The sequence below is a fragment of the Emydura macquarii genome, unplaced genomic scaffold, assembly GCF_026122565.2.
Source record: "Emydura macquarii macquarii isolate MOO-44397 ecotype Brisbane River unplaced genomic scaffold, CSIRO-AGI_Emac_v2 contig_2013, whole genome shotgun sequence".
NCBI classification, from domain to species: Eukaryota; Metazoa; Chordata; order Testudines; family Chelidae; genus Emydura; species Emydura macquarii.
In genome coordinates this window covers 172,181-188,097 of record NW_027132150.1, presented here as the reverse complement: position 1 = coordinate 188,097, position 15,917 = coordinate 172,181, and the positions used below count along the sequence as shown (strand labels likewise).

Here is a 15,917-nt window from a genome sequence, read left to right as displayed (position 1 = left end):
TACCAAACCAGTTGTCTTACACTGGCTGCATTGGGAGAGGACGATCCAGCTGAATGCAATTTTTCCTCTTTCCCCTGGCCGTGACTCCTGTGTAGAAGTGTCCAGATTTCTTAACCAAAACACATCACACAGGAGTGGTGCCCAGTCTGCGCTTTGTTATCCAGCCTGCAGACCTAAACATCTCCAAAGCTAGCCAGGGATGTCCACAACACATCGCCACAGGCTGCTGCAGAGCCCCAGAGCTTTTTCACAGCTTCCCTCAGCTTTTACGCTCTCCATGGTCTTTAAATCACCCAAGGTCCCTTTGGGACCCGGTCTCTCAATCCCCACCAGGCTCCTGGTCTGAGACCTCAGCAGAGTCGCCAATTAACTGAGATTTTGCATCATTTTAGAGGACATTCATAAACCCCCAGGACCAGCTGCTCAGCTGGCATAAATAACAGTGCACTATTAAACTGAAAGGGCCGGATCCTCAGCTCCACCAGACTGCAGATTCTCCTCTCACTCGCCGTGTTCTGAATCCTGATTAACTCCATTGTGTTCAATGGGGCTGAATCCCCTCTGTCATTCGCCCTGGTGGTGTAAATCAGGACTAAGTCCATTGGAATCAAAGGAGCTATGTATATTTACACCAGCTGAGAATCTAACCCATAAATGATGAGGGGACATGGGATGTTAGTTATTGTCTAGTCTCTCCCACCATGTAACACAAGCCAGTGAATTCCACCCAGGAGTGTGACATAGGAATAAACTGGGCCTGGTGTTCAGCTAGTGTTCTGTGTCACCAACAGAGCTTTCCCCTTGGTTTGTATTCGCAGCTTCCCTTGTCCCCTTCTGTCTCTTTGTGCTCATGGATGTAGTCATGCAGTTCTGTGATTATCTGTGAGGGTGAAAGTCAGCGCTGTGCAGATGGACAGCGTAGGTCCCGTGCGCCACTTGGGATCACTTTTTGCAATCCAGTACAGACTGGCAGTATAAGGGTCCCTAGCAACTCCAGGAAGATCATGGCCCCAATTTTCTGGGTGCTGCTCAGACACAGCATGAGACTGTCCCTGCCTTTCAGAATTCACAAACATAGGAAGTGTTACCGGCCCATTTTACAAGGGGGAACTGAAGCAAAGAGAATTTGAGGGTGAGATTTCCAAAGGAGCCAGGCTCCCAAAACTCATTCTAGTGCAGTGGGCATTGGGCTCCTAACTCCTATTGGCTTTCTTGAAAATCTCAGTCTGATTGAATTGTCTGAGGTCAAAACCGGAGTCTGTGGAAGAGCCAGGAATCTGACCCAGAGGTCCTGGATTCCAGTCTGAGCATTATCCCCATACACCATCCCTTCTCTTTTCACTGGGCTGAACATCACTCTGCATCTTTCTGGGTCTCGGGCATGTTCTCTTACCCATCCCTTTGCACAGCCAGTGTTCGTGGGGGGAAAAGATCTTTAGAGGATTAAGGTTCATTTAACTTAACCAAACCTGCCCCTTCACTAGCCAGGTAAGGCTCGTGTTGTACCTCCATTGTAGCTCTATTCTAAAGGCTTAGCAGTGGTTAGCTACATTGCTGGCATAGCCTGTAATTTAAACCAGTCCATAACCCCACACACAGAGGGTGTGACAGAGCCAGGGAAGCAGGGCTTTGTTAGGGGTTTGTCAGCACTGAGCTCATGGATCCGTTTGCTGCTGCCATAGCACAGCAGTGTCAGTAAGGCCCTTTGCAATTCTTTTCATCGCTGTCATTTCTTGCTATTCCTCTGGTGGGCATCTTATTTGGGAGCCGGACTGAAGTGGCAGATGGCAGAAGTTATAATTAGTCTCTGTAGTTAGATCATCCCCAACACAGTCATAACATACCATGACGTGCAGTCTGCTTTGGGGTTAATTACAACGCAGGTGTTCTAATGAATACCCAGGGGGCCCTTATCACTGTGCTGGGTAGCAGCTCTGAGTTTACTCTTGGCTGGCACCAGCTGAGTTCCATGTGTCACTGCCACGAACAGCAGGGCCGGAGCTGCATTTTACTCTTTTTATTTGTATTCTCACTGTTCTTATCAGAGGCGGCTGGGACCTGCTGATGGTGGGCAGAGGGCACGGTTCAAAGGCAGGAGCACAATCTCCTCTCTGCTGCCCCTCCCTGCAGCTCCCACAGCAAAGTCTTTGCTTCTCTGTCTCCCAGCGGCCACAGTTTGCAGCCTGCTCCAGGAGCCACTGGACAAGGTGTGGGCCTGGCCAGCAAACCCTGGCAGAAATCTGCACACATATGACACCTTGTACCAACTCTCTGGGTCGCCTCTGATTCTTATCATTGGTGTTATGGTAGGACCTACAGACTGTAACTCAGATGTGGGCCCCTTTCTGCTAGGTGTTGCATGGACACATAGTAAGAGACTGTCACTGTCTGAAATGGATACACATTTAATGGATGAGAGAGAGACAAAGGGTTTAATGATCCCTGTTTAACAGATGGGGAAACTGAGGCACAAAGCAATTCAGTGAGTTTCTCAAGATCAAATAGGGAATCTTCCACAGAACCTGTACTTGAACCTAGATCTCCTGTGTCCCACTCCTTTGTCTTAGCCACAAGATAATGCTTTGCAAGTAATTCTGTTTTTTTCAGTGTAGGTGTGTTGAGTTGATAAAGTTCTCAGTTACTAAACACTATAGCCACCTGCTCTCCCTCCTCCTCCCTCTGCAGCCATCCAGTGCCCAGGGCCTGAAGGTCAATGGAGCTTTCCCATTGTCCATCAGAAGTTACAGCTCTTCTTAAAGTCAATATCCCCAGCTGTGCACCTCTCTTCCTTTCCAAGTTCTCTTTGCTCAGTCGCCCTGTTCTGGGCTTGTGGCTCTTTGGAAATTGGTTTTATGGAAAATGGCAAAGAAACAACAGAGAAAATTCAGGCTGAGCCTGGGCCGTGCAAAGGGGTGCTGCAGTGCAGGGGGTGGTGCAGGTAACTCAGGAGGGGGCGCTCCTCCCTCAGTCTGGGCTGTTTTTAATGCCGGGATGTTGTAATAGTGTGGACTGTCCTGCAGGGAAAAGGACAAATGGCATGGCTCACATTCTCTTCCTCGGGTGCCTGCCCTTCATTTATTTTAATTTTTTCTCATTTATGGGCCAAAACCCAGTTCATAAGAGTTGATGACAATTCACAAAAATATTAATTTTCTTTTCTAGAAGGCCATGAGAGGGTAATGGGCACTGCACCCACACCGGTGAGAGACAGACCCTGCCCCGGAGAGCTTACAGGAGAAATGGGTGGGAGAAAAGAGTGATTTGTACCACAGTGCATCAGGTGGGGAACTGAGCCCAAAGAGATTAAGTCACTTCTCTAACTTCTAATATCACAGGTCCAGTTTAGGTTGGAAATTTCAAAGGGGCCTGCAGTGAACTCGTTTTCTAATTGCCGAAGACTTTTAACTTCCTTGGGCCCTTTGGACATCCCAGCCTCAAAGTCCAACTCTTTTTCCTTTTATATTCTTGTTCTTTTGTTAAATTTCACTTTTTATTTGCCAGTCTCATAAATGGGTCCAGTCCTCTCCACACACTGGTTTCCAGGTTTATTTTTAATTTGCACACCAAGAAGAAGCACAGGCAACTTAGAGACAAGTTACAATAAAACAGCTGAGGCTGGGAAACAGGAAAAAATCCTCATTTGAGTCCCAGGTTTTGGTTTCATGCACACTGCATGTTACTCAAAATTCAAGTGCAACGGATGCAGAAGACACAATTCATACGTAGCACAAGCCCAAAACACAGTGCGTGTCATGAGTGTAAAGTTCTCACATCCATTAAATCTCCTATCAGCATTTTTTCTTCCTTTTTTGTTTCTCTTTCTATCCCTGTCGTAGTCCAGTGTAAAATTTACAAAACCCCCTAAGTGCCTTAGGAGAGTAAGTCTCATTTTCAAAAGCCATTAAGGAGCCCAGTTCTCACTGACATTCAATGGGACATAGGTTCCCAACGGCCAGATTTTCAAAGGTGCAGACAGGCACATAGTGGGATTTTTAAATGGATCCTGGTGTTTAAGCCCAGATTTTTGTTACAGTTCAGGGCAACTACACCTGCATTTTCCCCTTATGGTCCAGCAAGGGCCAATGCTCTCAGCTTCTTATCTCTTGCCTTTCTTGGGTGGAAACCCACATCTCTCCTCTTGCTGACGGGGGTCTTCACAATAACACAGACAGCTACATTTTTAATACAATACAAGTCAACTTCCTCATTGATTGAGCGGGTCTTCACTGACCGCTCAATCGACCTGGATACATCGATCTCAAGGTGGTGAATTTGCCACCGTCAGTGACAACGTACCTTAGACTCTTAAATGCCTCCATCACGTCTGATGGGGATGGGGTTGGTTCTGCTTTGAGCAGGAGATTGGACTAGATGACCTCTTGGGGTCCCTTCCAACCCTGTTCTTCTACCATTCTATGAAAATGGGATTTTGGTTCCTAAATCACTTAGGTGGTTTTGAAAATTTTACTATAAATCCAAAACCCAGCTGTTCTCCCAGGATCGTTAGGCAGCTCTCCAGCACAGGTTCCTGCTGACACGTGGTTTATGCTGGCTAATGAAGAAAAGTTTTCTCTTCCCTTTCTTGAGTTTGCAGAAGTTGCTGCCCTGGCTTCTGTAGATTTGTGCAATGAGGATGAGATTTTCAAAGTCAGCTACCAGATTTGGATCTCCAATTCCTATTAATTTTAATGCAGACTGAGTGTGCCTATCCCTTAGGCAGCTTTGAACATTTCATCCTTAAATCATGTTCAGGACACCTAGATGCTTTTAGCGGCACTTTTGTGATTTGTAGAGCTCCAGATAGATAGGTGAGACTGTATGGGGAAGTAGAGCGAAAGAGACTCTCACACAAGCCGCTGAAGAGCCATGAGGAGGAATTTGTAGACATTTCACTGCACACCCACATGCTACTTCTGCAGATGCAGCACATCAACGTGCAGTCGTTTGACCCCCCTCTCAGTTTCCTCAGAGCCCCTTTCACCTCCTTGTTCCTCAGTGTGTAGATGACCGGGTTCAGCATGGGCGTGATCACATCACCCAAGAGCTGCACAGCAGTCACGAGCGCTTTGCTCAGCTGTGGCTGCATATAGACCAGGGCGTAGGGCCCAAAGAAGAGCGTCACCACCGTCAGATGTGAGGCACAAGTGGAGGCTGCTTTGTGTCGCCCTTCGGCTGAGTTCATCTTCAGGATGGAGTAGACGATGCGGACGTAGGATGTGAGGATGAGGAAGAAGCAGATCATGGGCACAACCCCAGTGTTGGTAAAGGTCACGGTCTCGATGACGTACGTGTCCGCGCATGCCAGCTTCACCACAGGGAAGATGTCACAGAAGTAATAGTCCACCACATTGGGACCGCAATAGGGCAGCGTGAAGGAAAGGCTGGTGAGAATTGTGGCGTGGAAGGCGTTCGTTATCCAGGTGCTGGCAGCCAGGATGGCGCACACCCTCCAGTTCATGATGATCAGGTAGCGCAGCGGGTGGCAGATGGCCACGTACCTGTCAAAGGCCATGACGGTGCAGAGCAGGCCCTCGGTGCAGCCTAGGAACTGGTAGAAGAAGACCTGGGACATGCACCCACCCAGTGAGATAGTTCGACTCTTAGTCCAGAGACTGACCAGGAATTTAGGGGTGATGATGGAGGCGAATCCGAGGTCCACCACGGAGAGATTGCAGAGGAAGAAGTACATGGGGTGTGCAGACGGGAGTCAGTGAGGATGGCTGATAAAATGAGCAAGTTGCCCAGCAGGGTGCAGAGGTAGAAAACTAAGAAGCCAATGAAAAGGATGGTCTCATGGCCTTTGGTGTTGGGTATCCCTAAGAGAATGAATTCTGACACCACAGTGCGATTCTCCATTTCCATGCGAGACGGGGTCATTCCTGAAGGCACAGAGATAATGCAGCCAGATTAGCAATCTCAGTAAATCATCATTTGTTTATTCATAGCACACCACATCTTAATCTACAAGGGTAAACCTTTCTAACCATTATAAGTTTGGTGAAAGTGAGTGGAGAACCAAGACTCTAATATTTCATCGATTCTATTTGATGCTACTCAATTTAATTTTCCTTTCCTCATTTCCATTCAACCGTCTTCTATTCTATTCAGTTCTTATAGATCATACTAGGAAGAAATACATGGGAGCGTCCAGGTGAGTGTCAGTGAGGATGGCTTATAAGATGAGCAGGTTGCCCAGCAGGGTGCAGAGGTAGAAAGCTAAGAAGACGACAAAGAGGATTGTCTCAAGACCATCAGTGTTGGGGATTCCTAAGAGGGTGAAATGAGTCACCACAGTGTGATTGACCATTCCTGAGGTAGGGGAGAGAAATAATACCAATGAGGTACAAAAACAAAAAGAAATATCATCCTTTTACTGCAGTGCTGACCCTTCCTTCCACTCCTACCTCTTTACTGCATATCACCCCCTTACTCCTTTTCATTCATAGTAGTTTATATTTACATCATTATCATACCAGTTGGCATCAGGTCCTCACTATGCAGTGCAGAACACAGAAAGAGAAAATGTCTGCCTTAAAAATCTTACCATCCAAGGACGAACAGACAAAGGGGATGTCCTATTCCATTCTACTCCATTCCAGTTTCTTCTCTTCTGTCCTATCCTGTTCTAATTTCTTCAACTCTAATCTATACAGGCTCTTACCCCAACTTTTTCACCGCAGTATCTTAGAGCCTTCCACTTGTGGATTAAGAGATGTGACTAACATTTGTCATATGTGGTTTGTTCTTTCTCTCATCCTCTTTGCAGAGGGATTATTGTGTGTGCAGTGGAGTACTTTGTTTTGGTAGGGATTCTTTTTTATCAGTGTAGGTGCTCCTTTGTGTTAGTGTTAGAGAGGGTGAGGATGCCACATATGAACAAATGAATCTGGTGAAGAATTCCCCCAGCTTTGTTAATGATATGAATTGTTTGGGCTTTTTTTAAATGGGTTAGAGAAAAAGGAAAAAGAAAGAAGGAGGAATAGCGACATCTTGTCATCTGCTCAGCCATGATCAGCAGGCTCATTCTGTGAATATCACAACAGGAGAATTTTTAAGGTTGGATTTGAAGGACAAAAATGAAGTGTCTATTTGCATTTTGTCAGGGAGTTTTCCCCATGCATGAGAGGTGCTGCTGAGAGGCAGAAGTTGCCGTGTTGGGGTTATCACATGCTGGCTACACTACAGAGCTTACAGCAGCGTCGCTGTAGCACTGCTAGTACAGACAGGCTAAGCCGATGGGACAGAGCTCTACCGTCAACTTAAATACTCCACCCCCCGCGAGCAGCAGTAGCTATGTCAGTGGGAGAGGCTCTCCCACCAACACAGAGTTGTCCACACCAGCGCTTAGGTCCTTGTAACTTACGCTGGGTTATTCAGCCCCCTGAACAACGTAACTTATACCGAACTAAGCTGTGGTGTGTACATAGCCACACAGAGATTAATGGAGAGAGGGAGATAAATGATACACATCCACAACAGAGACAGGCAGACAGGTACTGCAGAGAGAAGCACGGACAGATGGATGGACGGATTTTTCACTAAAGAAAATATTTGGGTGACATCGTCCTCGAGTGAGGCAGAGACTGACAGATTTCAAGACAGGAAGAGACTAAGGCACAGAGAGAAAATCTTTACCAAACCAGTTGTCTTACACTGGCTGCATTGGGAGAGGACGATCCAGCTGAATGCAATTTTTCCTCTTCCCCCTGGCCGTGACTCCTGTGTTGAAGCGTCCAGATTTCTTGACCAAAACAGCATATCACACAGCAGAGGTGCCCGATCTGCACTTTTCTTATCCAGCCTGCAGATCTAATCATCTCCGAAGCTAGCCAGGGATGTCCACAACATATCGCCACAGGCTGCTGCAGAGCCCCAGAGCTTTTTCACAGCTTCCCACAGCCTTTACGCTGTCCATGGTCTTTAAATCACCCAAGGTCCCTTTGGGACCCAGTCTCTGAATCCCCTCCAGGCTCCTGGTCTGAGACCTCAGCAGAGTCACCAATTAACTGAGATTTTGCATCATTTTAGAGGACACTCGTAGACCTCCCAGGACCAGCTGCTCAGCTGGCATAAATAAGTGTTATACTATTAAACTGAAAGGGCCGGATCCTCAGCTCCACCAGACTGCAGATTCTCCTCTCACTCGCCATGATCTGAATCCTAAGTAACTCCATTGGGGCTGATTCCCCTCTGTCACTCACCCTGGTGGTGTAAATCAGGACTAACTCCATTGGAAACAAAGGAGCTAGGTAGATTTACACCAGCTGAGAATCTAACCCATAAATGATGAGGGGACATGTGGCATTAATTATCATCTAGTCTCTCCCGCCGTGTAAAACAAGCCAGCGAATTCCACCCAGGAGTGTGAAATAGAAGTGAATTGGGCCAGGTGTTCACCTAGTGGTCTCTGTCAGCAACATAGCTTTCCCCTTGGTTTGTATTAGCCGCTGTTCCCTTTCCCCCTTCTGTCACCTTGAGCACATGGATGTAGTCATGCAGTTGTGTGATTATCTGTGAGGGTGAAAGTCAGCGCTGTGCAGATGGACAGCGTAGGTCCCATGCACCACTTGGCATCACTTTTTGCAGTCCAGTACAGACTGGCAGTATTGTGGTCCCTAGCAACTCCAGGAAAATCATGGCCCCAATATTCTGGGTGCTGCTCAGACACAGCATGAGACTGTCCATGTCTCTGAGAGTTCACAAACATAGGAAGTGTTACCAGCTCCATTTTACAAGGAGGAACTGAAGCACAGAGAATTTGTGTGTGAGATTTCCAAAGGTGCCAGGCTCCCAAAACTCATTCTAGTGCAGTGGGCATTGGGCTCCTAACTCCTATTGGCTTTCTTGAAAATCTCAGACTGATTGAATTGTCTGAGGTCACAGAAGGAGTCCGTGGAAGAGCCGGGAATCTGACCCAAATATCCAGGACTCCAGTCTGAGCATTACCCCCATACACCATCCCTTCTCATTCCACTGGGATAAACATCACTCTGTGTCTTTCTGTGTATCGGGCATGTTCTCTTCCCATCCCTTTGCACAACCCATGTTCGTGGAGGGGGAAAGCATCTTTAGAGGTTTAAGGTTAATTTAACTTAACAAACCTGCCCCTTCACTAGCCAGGTAAGGCTCATCTTGCACCTCCATTGTGCCCGTATACTGAAGGCTTAGCGGTGGTTAGCTACATCGCTGGCATACCCTGTAACCTAAACCAGTCCATAGACCCCACACACAGAGGGTGTGTCAGAGCCAGGGAAGCAGGGCTGTGTTAGGGGTTTGTCAGCACTGAGCTCATGGATCCGTTTGCTGCTGCCATAGCAGAGCAGTGTCAGTAAGGCCGTTTGCAATTCTTTTCATCGCTGTCATTTTTTGCTATTCCTCTGGTGGGCATCTTATTTGGGAGCCGGAATGAAGTGGCAGAAGGAGAAGTTATAATTAGTCTCTGTAGTTAGATTATCCCCGACACAGTCATAACATACCATGACGTGCAATGGCCTTTGGGGTTAATTAAAATGCAGGTGTTCTAAAGAATACCCAGGGGGGCCATTATCACTGTGCTGGGTAGCAGCTCTGAGGTTATTCTTGGCTGAGTTCCATTTGTCATTCCCACAACCACCAGGGCCGGAGCTGCATTTTACTCTTTTTATTTGTATTCTCACTGTTCTTATCAGAGGCGGCTGGGACCTGCTGTTGGTGGGCAGAGGGCACAGTTCAAAGGCAGGCACAGGCTCTGCTCTCAGCTTCCCCTCCCTGCAGCTCCCACAGCAAAATGTTCGCTTCTCCGTCTCCCCACAGCCACAGCTTGCAGCCTGCTCCAGGAGCCACTGGACAGGGAGGGGGCCTGGCCAGCAGACCCTGGCAGAAATCTGCACGGTCACGTGACCCCTCCTGCCCCCACCCTGGGTTGCCTCTGATTCTTATCTTTGGTATTATGGTAGGACCTACAGACTGAAACTCAGATGTGAGCCCCTTTCTCCTAGGTGTTGCGCAGACACATAGTAAGAGACTATCACTGTCTGAAATGGATACACATTTAATGGATGAGAGAGAGACAAAGCATTTAATGATCCCTGTTTAACAGATGGGGAAACTGAGGCACAAAACAATTCAGTGAGTTACTCAAGGTCAAATAGGGAATCTTCCACAGAACCTGTACTTCAACCCAGATGTTGTGTGTCCCACTCCTGTGTCCTAGCCACAAGGTAATGCTTTGCAAATAATCCCCATGGGCTCTTTAAATGTAGGTGTGTTGAGTTGATACAGTTCTCAGTTACTAAACACTATAGCAACCTCCTCTCCTGCCTCCTCCCTCTGCAGCCATCCAGTGCCCAGGGCCCAGAGGTCAATGCAGCTTTCCCATTGTCCATCAGAAGTTACAGCCGCTTTTAAAGTCCATGTCCACAGCTGTGCCCCTCTCTTCCATTCCAAGTTCTCTTTGCTCAGTCGCCCTGCTCTGGGTTTGTGGCTCTTTGGAAATTGGTTTCCTGGACAACGGCAAAGAAACAACAGAGAAAATTCAGGCTGAGCCTGGGCCGTGCAAAGGGGAGCTGCAGTGCAGGGAGTGGTGCAGGTAACTCAGGTGGGGCGCTCCTCCCTCAGTCAGGGCTGTTTTTAATACCGGGATGTTGTAGTAGTGTGGACTGTCCTGCAGGGAAAAGGACAAGTGGCATGGCTCACATTCTCTACTTCGGGTGCCTGCATTTCATTTATTTCAATTTTTTCTCATTTATGGGCCAAAACCCACTTCATAAGAGTTGATGACAATTCACAAAAATATTATTTTGCTTTTGTAGAAGGCCATTAGAGGGCAATGGGCACTGCACCCACACCGGTGAGAGACAGACCCTGCCCCGGAGAGCTTACAGGAGAAATGGGTGGGAGAAAAGAGTGATTTGTACCACAGTGCCTCAGGTAGGGAACTGAGCCCCAAAGAGATTGAGTCGTTTGTCTAACTTCCTGCCAAGCTCTAATACTAACCCTGCCATAAATATATTCACTTCCTGCCTCACCCAAAGCCTGGGTAATTTTATTAATTTCATGCCTAATCTGCCCCTTAGCATAACCTAACTGCCCTCAGCCCAACCTCAGTAAGAGCATCATTCCTTTGATCTTTTCCCTACTCCTAGGAAAACACCCATATCCTCCTCATTAGCTCTGGAAAACTCCATTGACTTCCATCCCAAACCTAATCCTAAACCTGGAATAACCCCACCGACCTCCTCACCAGTCTGGATCTCTTGGTAAGGGCGGGTCAAGCAAACAGTGTGTATTTTAATACGGTGAAATGTCAGCATGTCCATCTGGGAGCAAAGAATTGAGGCCATGCTTATGGGATGGGGGACTGTCTCCTGGGAAGCAATGACTCTGAAAAAGATTGGGCAGTCATGATGGAAAATCAGCTGAACCTAAGCTCACAGTGAGACGCTGCGGCCAAAAGAACTAATGTAATCCTAGTGTATAGAGGAGGAATTTTGAGTACGAGCAGAAAGGTTCTTTTACCTCTGTATTTGGCACTGATGCAACTGCTGATGGTATACTCTATCCAGTTCTGGGGTTCACAGTTCAAGAAATGTGCTGCTAAATTGGAGAGGATTCAGAGAAGAACCATGCGAATAATTGAAGGATTAGAAAATGTGTGTTATAGTGATGGACTTAAAGAGTTTGAGTTATTTACCTTAACAAAAAGCAGGTCAAGGGGTAACTTGATTACCACCTGTAAGTATCTACATGGGGAACAAATACTTAATAATGGGCTCTGCAGCCTACCAGAGAATGGTCTAACATGATCCAATAGCTGGAAGTTGAAGGTAGACAAATTCAGGCTGGATATATTGCATACATTTTCAATAGAGAGAGTAATTTGATCCCTGATAAATTGTTCGAATGGTTTAATGGAGTCTCCATCGAGGACAATTTTAATATCAAGAATGATGTTTTTCTAAAAGACATGTTCTAGGACACACAGTTGGAAGACCGGATACTGGGCTAGATGGACCATTGGTCTGACCCAGATGATCACAGTGGTCCCTTTTGGCCCTATAATCTGTTAATCTAACTCTAACCCTGGAGTAACTCCACTGGCCTGTTTTCTAATTCTAACCTAACCCTGGCATAAATCCGTTGACTTCCTGACCACCTCTATCGGAAGACATTCCATTTCAGCTAGCAATTTTTGCAGGACTGGGATTAGCCCCATTTCATTTTCCTGAATGCTGCCTTGACTTCCTTATTCCTCAGCGTGTAGATGACCGGATTCAGCATCGGGGTGACCACATTACAAAAGATCTGAGTGGGTGTAGCCAGCACCTTGCTCAGGGACGGCTGGGTGTAGAGGAGGGCACAGGGCCCGAAGAAGAAGCATACCACTGTCAGGTGTGATGCACAAGTGGAAACCGCTTTCCGACGGTGCTCAGCACTGCGCATTCTCACCACGGAGGCAGCGATCCTGACGTAGGACATGAGGATGAGAAGGAAGCAGGTCATGGGCACCAGGCCAATATTGGTGAAGCTCACGGTCTTGATGATGTACGTGTCTGCACAGGCCAGCTTCACCACAGGGAAGATGTCACAGAAGAAATAGTCCACCACACTGGACCCGCAGTAGGGCAACGTGAAGGTCAGGCTGGTGAGAATGGTGGCGTGGAAGGAGCTGGTGACCCAGGTGCCAGCAGCCAGGATGGCGCATACCCTCCAGTTCATGATGACCAGGTAGCGCAGCGGGTGGCAGATGGCCACGTACCTGTCATAGGCCATGACAGTGCAGAGCAGGCACTCGGTGCTGCCTAGGAAGTGGTAGAAGAAGACCTGGGACATGCACCCTCCCAGCGAGATGGTTCTACTCTTGGCCCAGAGACTGACCAGCAATTTAGGGGTGGTGATGGAGGCGAATCCAAGGTCCACCACAGAAAGATTGCAGAGGAAGAAGTACATGGGGGTGTGCAGGCGGGAGTCAGCGAGGATGGCTGAAAAAATGAGCAAGTTGCCCAGCAGGGTGCAGAGGTAGAAAGCTAAGAAGCTGATGAAGAGGATGGTCTCCTGGCCTTTGGTGTTGGGGATCCCTAAGAGAATGAATTCCGACACCACAGTGCGATTCTCCATTTCCATGCGAGACGGGATCATTCCTGGAGGCACAGAGATAATGCAGCCAGATTAGCAATCTCAATAAATCATGATTTGTTTATTCCTTTGTACCCCACAAGTTTTACTCTCAAATTGTAAACCTTTCTAACCCGCATACGTTTGGTGGAAGTGAGTGGAGAATCAGGACTCATATTTGGTCGATTCTACTCAATTCTATTTTCCTTTCTCCTTTTCTATTCAACTATCTTCTATTCTAGTTAGTTCTTATAGCTCATCCATCATCGTGGTATCAGAGAGCCAAAGAAAAATTAATAAAAGGAAAGCAAATTTTCATGAATTGGAACATGAAAGAAACCTCCAAAATACTTCAGTATGATAATGCAAAATTCTCCTCTTTGTGTAGAGAGAAAGAGACTGCACATTGAAGGCAAGAGAGAGAATTTCATAGAGTTTAAGGCCCAAAAGGGTCTATTAGACAATCTAGTCTGATCTCCTGTACATCACAGGCCATTAAATATACCCCACACTGAGGCCAACAATTTCACTTAAACCAAAGCACTTCTTCAGACGTCCAAAGACTAAACAATTGTGACTCAGGCAGAGAACAGGAGAGGCCGAGGCATCACCAATGCCTGACACAGTGAGATATACTTGGCTGATCCCAGCAGGTGACACAACCCCCCCTCCCCCATGCTGCAGAAGAAGGCGGAAAAACCCCCAAGGTCCCTGCAAATCTAACCTGGTGGAAAATGTCTTACTGACCCCCAAATCTGGTGATCAGTTTGACTGGGAGCATGTGAGCAAGTACCAACCAGTCAAGCATCTAAGACTGAAAATATTCTGTACCAGCTCAGAGCTCCAGTCAACCCGAGCTGCTACATAGATTTGGAGAGACAGAGAAAGAGAGAATGGGAGATAGAAATGGAGAAAGAGAGCGTCAAAGAGACAGAGCGAAGGGGAGGAAATAGACTAGAAGGCTACTCCAGAACCTCACACTCGGTGCCTTAGCCAAGAGTCACACAGTCACCGTGCAGTGGAAGTCTTTAGCCCTTTCTCCCCAGTTTGCTCCACCTGCAGACATTGAAGCAGATCCTACATACCCGAAGAAGCTGAGATCTGTTCATTATTCTGACTTGGAGGAGATGCTCTCCTTTAATGACAGGGTAGCCGTTGCACACAAGACCTGCATAGCATTGACACAGCCACCGCAGTGACGCCAGAATCATCCATGATCTCCAGCTGCAGGAGCATTTATGTTGCTCTCCGGCCTGGCCTTGGGGAGTTTAGCCCTTGGGCAACTCCCCTCTCCCAGTCTGAGACCTGAGAGGAGGGAGCAATTAACCAGCACTTTGCATCAGCTGTTTTCCAGTTAGTAGATGGGGATAATGGGCCACCTGCATTAGAGGAAGGTGTGAGGAAACCCTGCAGGGAGCAGTCATGGGATGAGCTGCCAGGAGAGGAAGCATCCTCCTAGCCCCATCTGCTGGAGATGGCTCTAAACCCTGAAGAGGGGGATTTTTACACCTTAAACTGCTAAAGGGAGTTTGTTCGGGAAGCGTGGTTTTAATCAAGGCACTCGGCGCCCTCTAGAGGTTTTGGTTGGTAACACAGTGCCAAAGGAGTTTAAGGGAATTAGGTACTCCTATCCTATTGAATTGGGTGCCTCACTCCCTTAGGCTCCTCTGAAAATTCCAGCCAAAAAGACCTTGTCAAATTCTTCCAACACCAAAAGGTCCTGGGCCTCCAGCTGTTAACTCTTTAGCTGGTGTAAATCAGTGTAGCACCGATGGAGTCCGTGTCAAATCCCCGCTGGTGTAAATTGGTCCGTAGCCCCCCTGAAGTCAATGGGGCAGATCCCCAGCTGCTGTGAATAAGCGCAGCTTGGCTGGGGAACGCAGCCGTACCGTGAGTGGAGTTGGCAGGAAGCCCTTGCGCAGGGTTTCTGCACAGCTGGCAGCTGGGTTCCCCTCGCTGTGTCTCTCACTGCACAGTAGTAGATGCCAGCATCGCTCACCCTGGCTCTGTCTTGGGTGAGGCTGGTGGAGCGGGAGGACTTGTCTACAGCCATGGTGAATCCTCCAGCGGTGGAGGAGCCTTCATACCCAGTCCCTAGAAAGCTCAGCACCCCAAGGCCTTCTGGGGGGTGTTTGTACCAAGACATTGAGTTGTGGGCAGTGGCATTTTGGTTGCATGAGATCAAGATCCTTTCTCCTTCCATATACGTGATCTGAGTGAGCTGGAAAACCTGGGCCAGGGCCCAGCTTTGAGCCGCTGCGGGAAGAGAGGCAGAAAGTGAGAGTGGAAGAACCAATCACCGCCTGGGAAACTCAACATTCAGATCCAGACTGGAGACAGACAAATCCCTTGAAAATCCCACTCACCAAGGCTGAAAAGCAGAACTGAGAGACTCCTCATGGTTGGGCAAAAACGTCATTCGCCTTCTCCCACAATCGACAGGGTCAAACCTCTCTCTCTCCACACCCGCACCTCTTGCTTGCTTTCCCTGCCTCTCTCTGTACGTCTCTATCGGTCTGACACTGTCTCTCTCTCTCTCCTTCTGACACCTGCCAACCAGCCCCTTGGACCCAACAATCAAACTTACTGTTTCACTTCAAAAGGTGCAAACATCTGACTCCCTCACACAGGATGATGCAGCTAACGCAGAGCTCCGCCTGCCACCTCTGGATATTTCCTGTGTTCGATGGGGCTCAGGATATTTTGCTGCAAAAATAACCCCTCCCAATCCAGCCATCTTTGTAGGCACTAAGGATAGGATTGTCTCAGGGGCTGGGCACTCAAATCCTGTGATGTTCCCTGTTTACAGGGCATGAGAAGCCTCC

At 47.9% G+C, this 15,917-nt stretch overlaps 1 protein-coding gene and 1 pseudogene across 1 annotated transcript; both read right to left on the bottom strand.

The window, feature by feature from the left end:
* Positions 1-4,767: 4,767 nt before the first annotated feature.
* LOC137159921 (putative olfactory receptor 10D4) lies at positions 4,768-5,856 on the bottom strand (annotated as a pseudogene).
* A 6,327-nt stretch (positions 5,857-12,183) lies between these two features.
* LOC137159907 (olfactory receptor 10D3-like) lies at positions 12,184-13,101 on the bottom strand. Its single transcript, XM_067558378.1, has one exon. It carries the CDS (start codon positions 13,099-13,101, stop codon positions 12,184-12,186), a length of 918 nt encoding a protein of 305 aa, XP_067414479.1.
* Between the last annotated feature and the right edge of the window lie 2,816 nt (positions 13,102-15,917).

Bases quoted from the DNA above. Each gene is read 5' to 3' on its own strand.
- LOC137159907 (XM_067558378.1), bottom strand. From the start codon at position 13,101: ATGGAAATGGAGAATCGCACTGTGGTGTCGGAATTCATTCTCTTAGGG.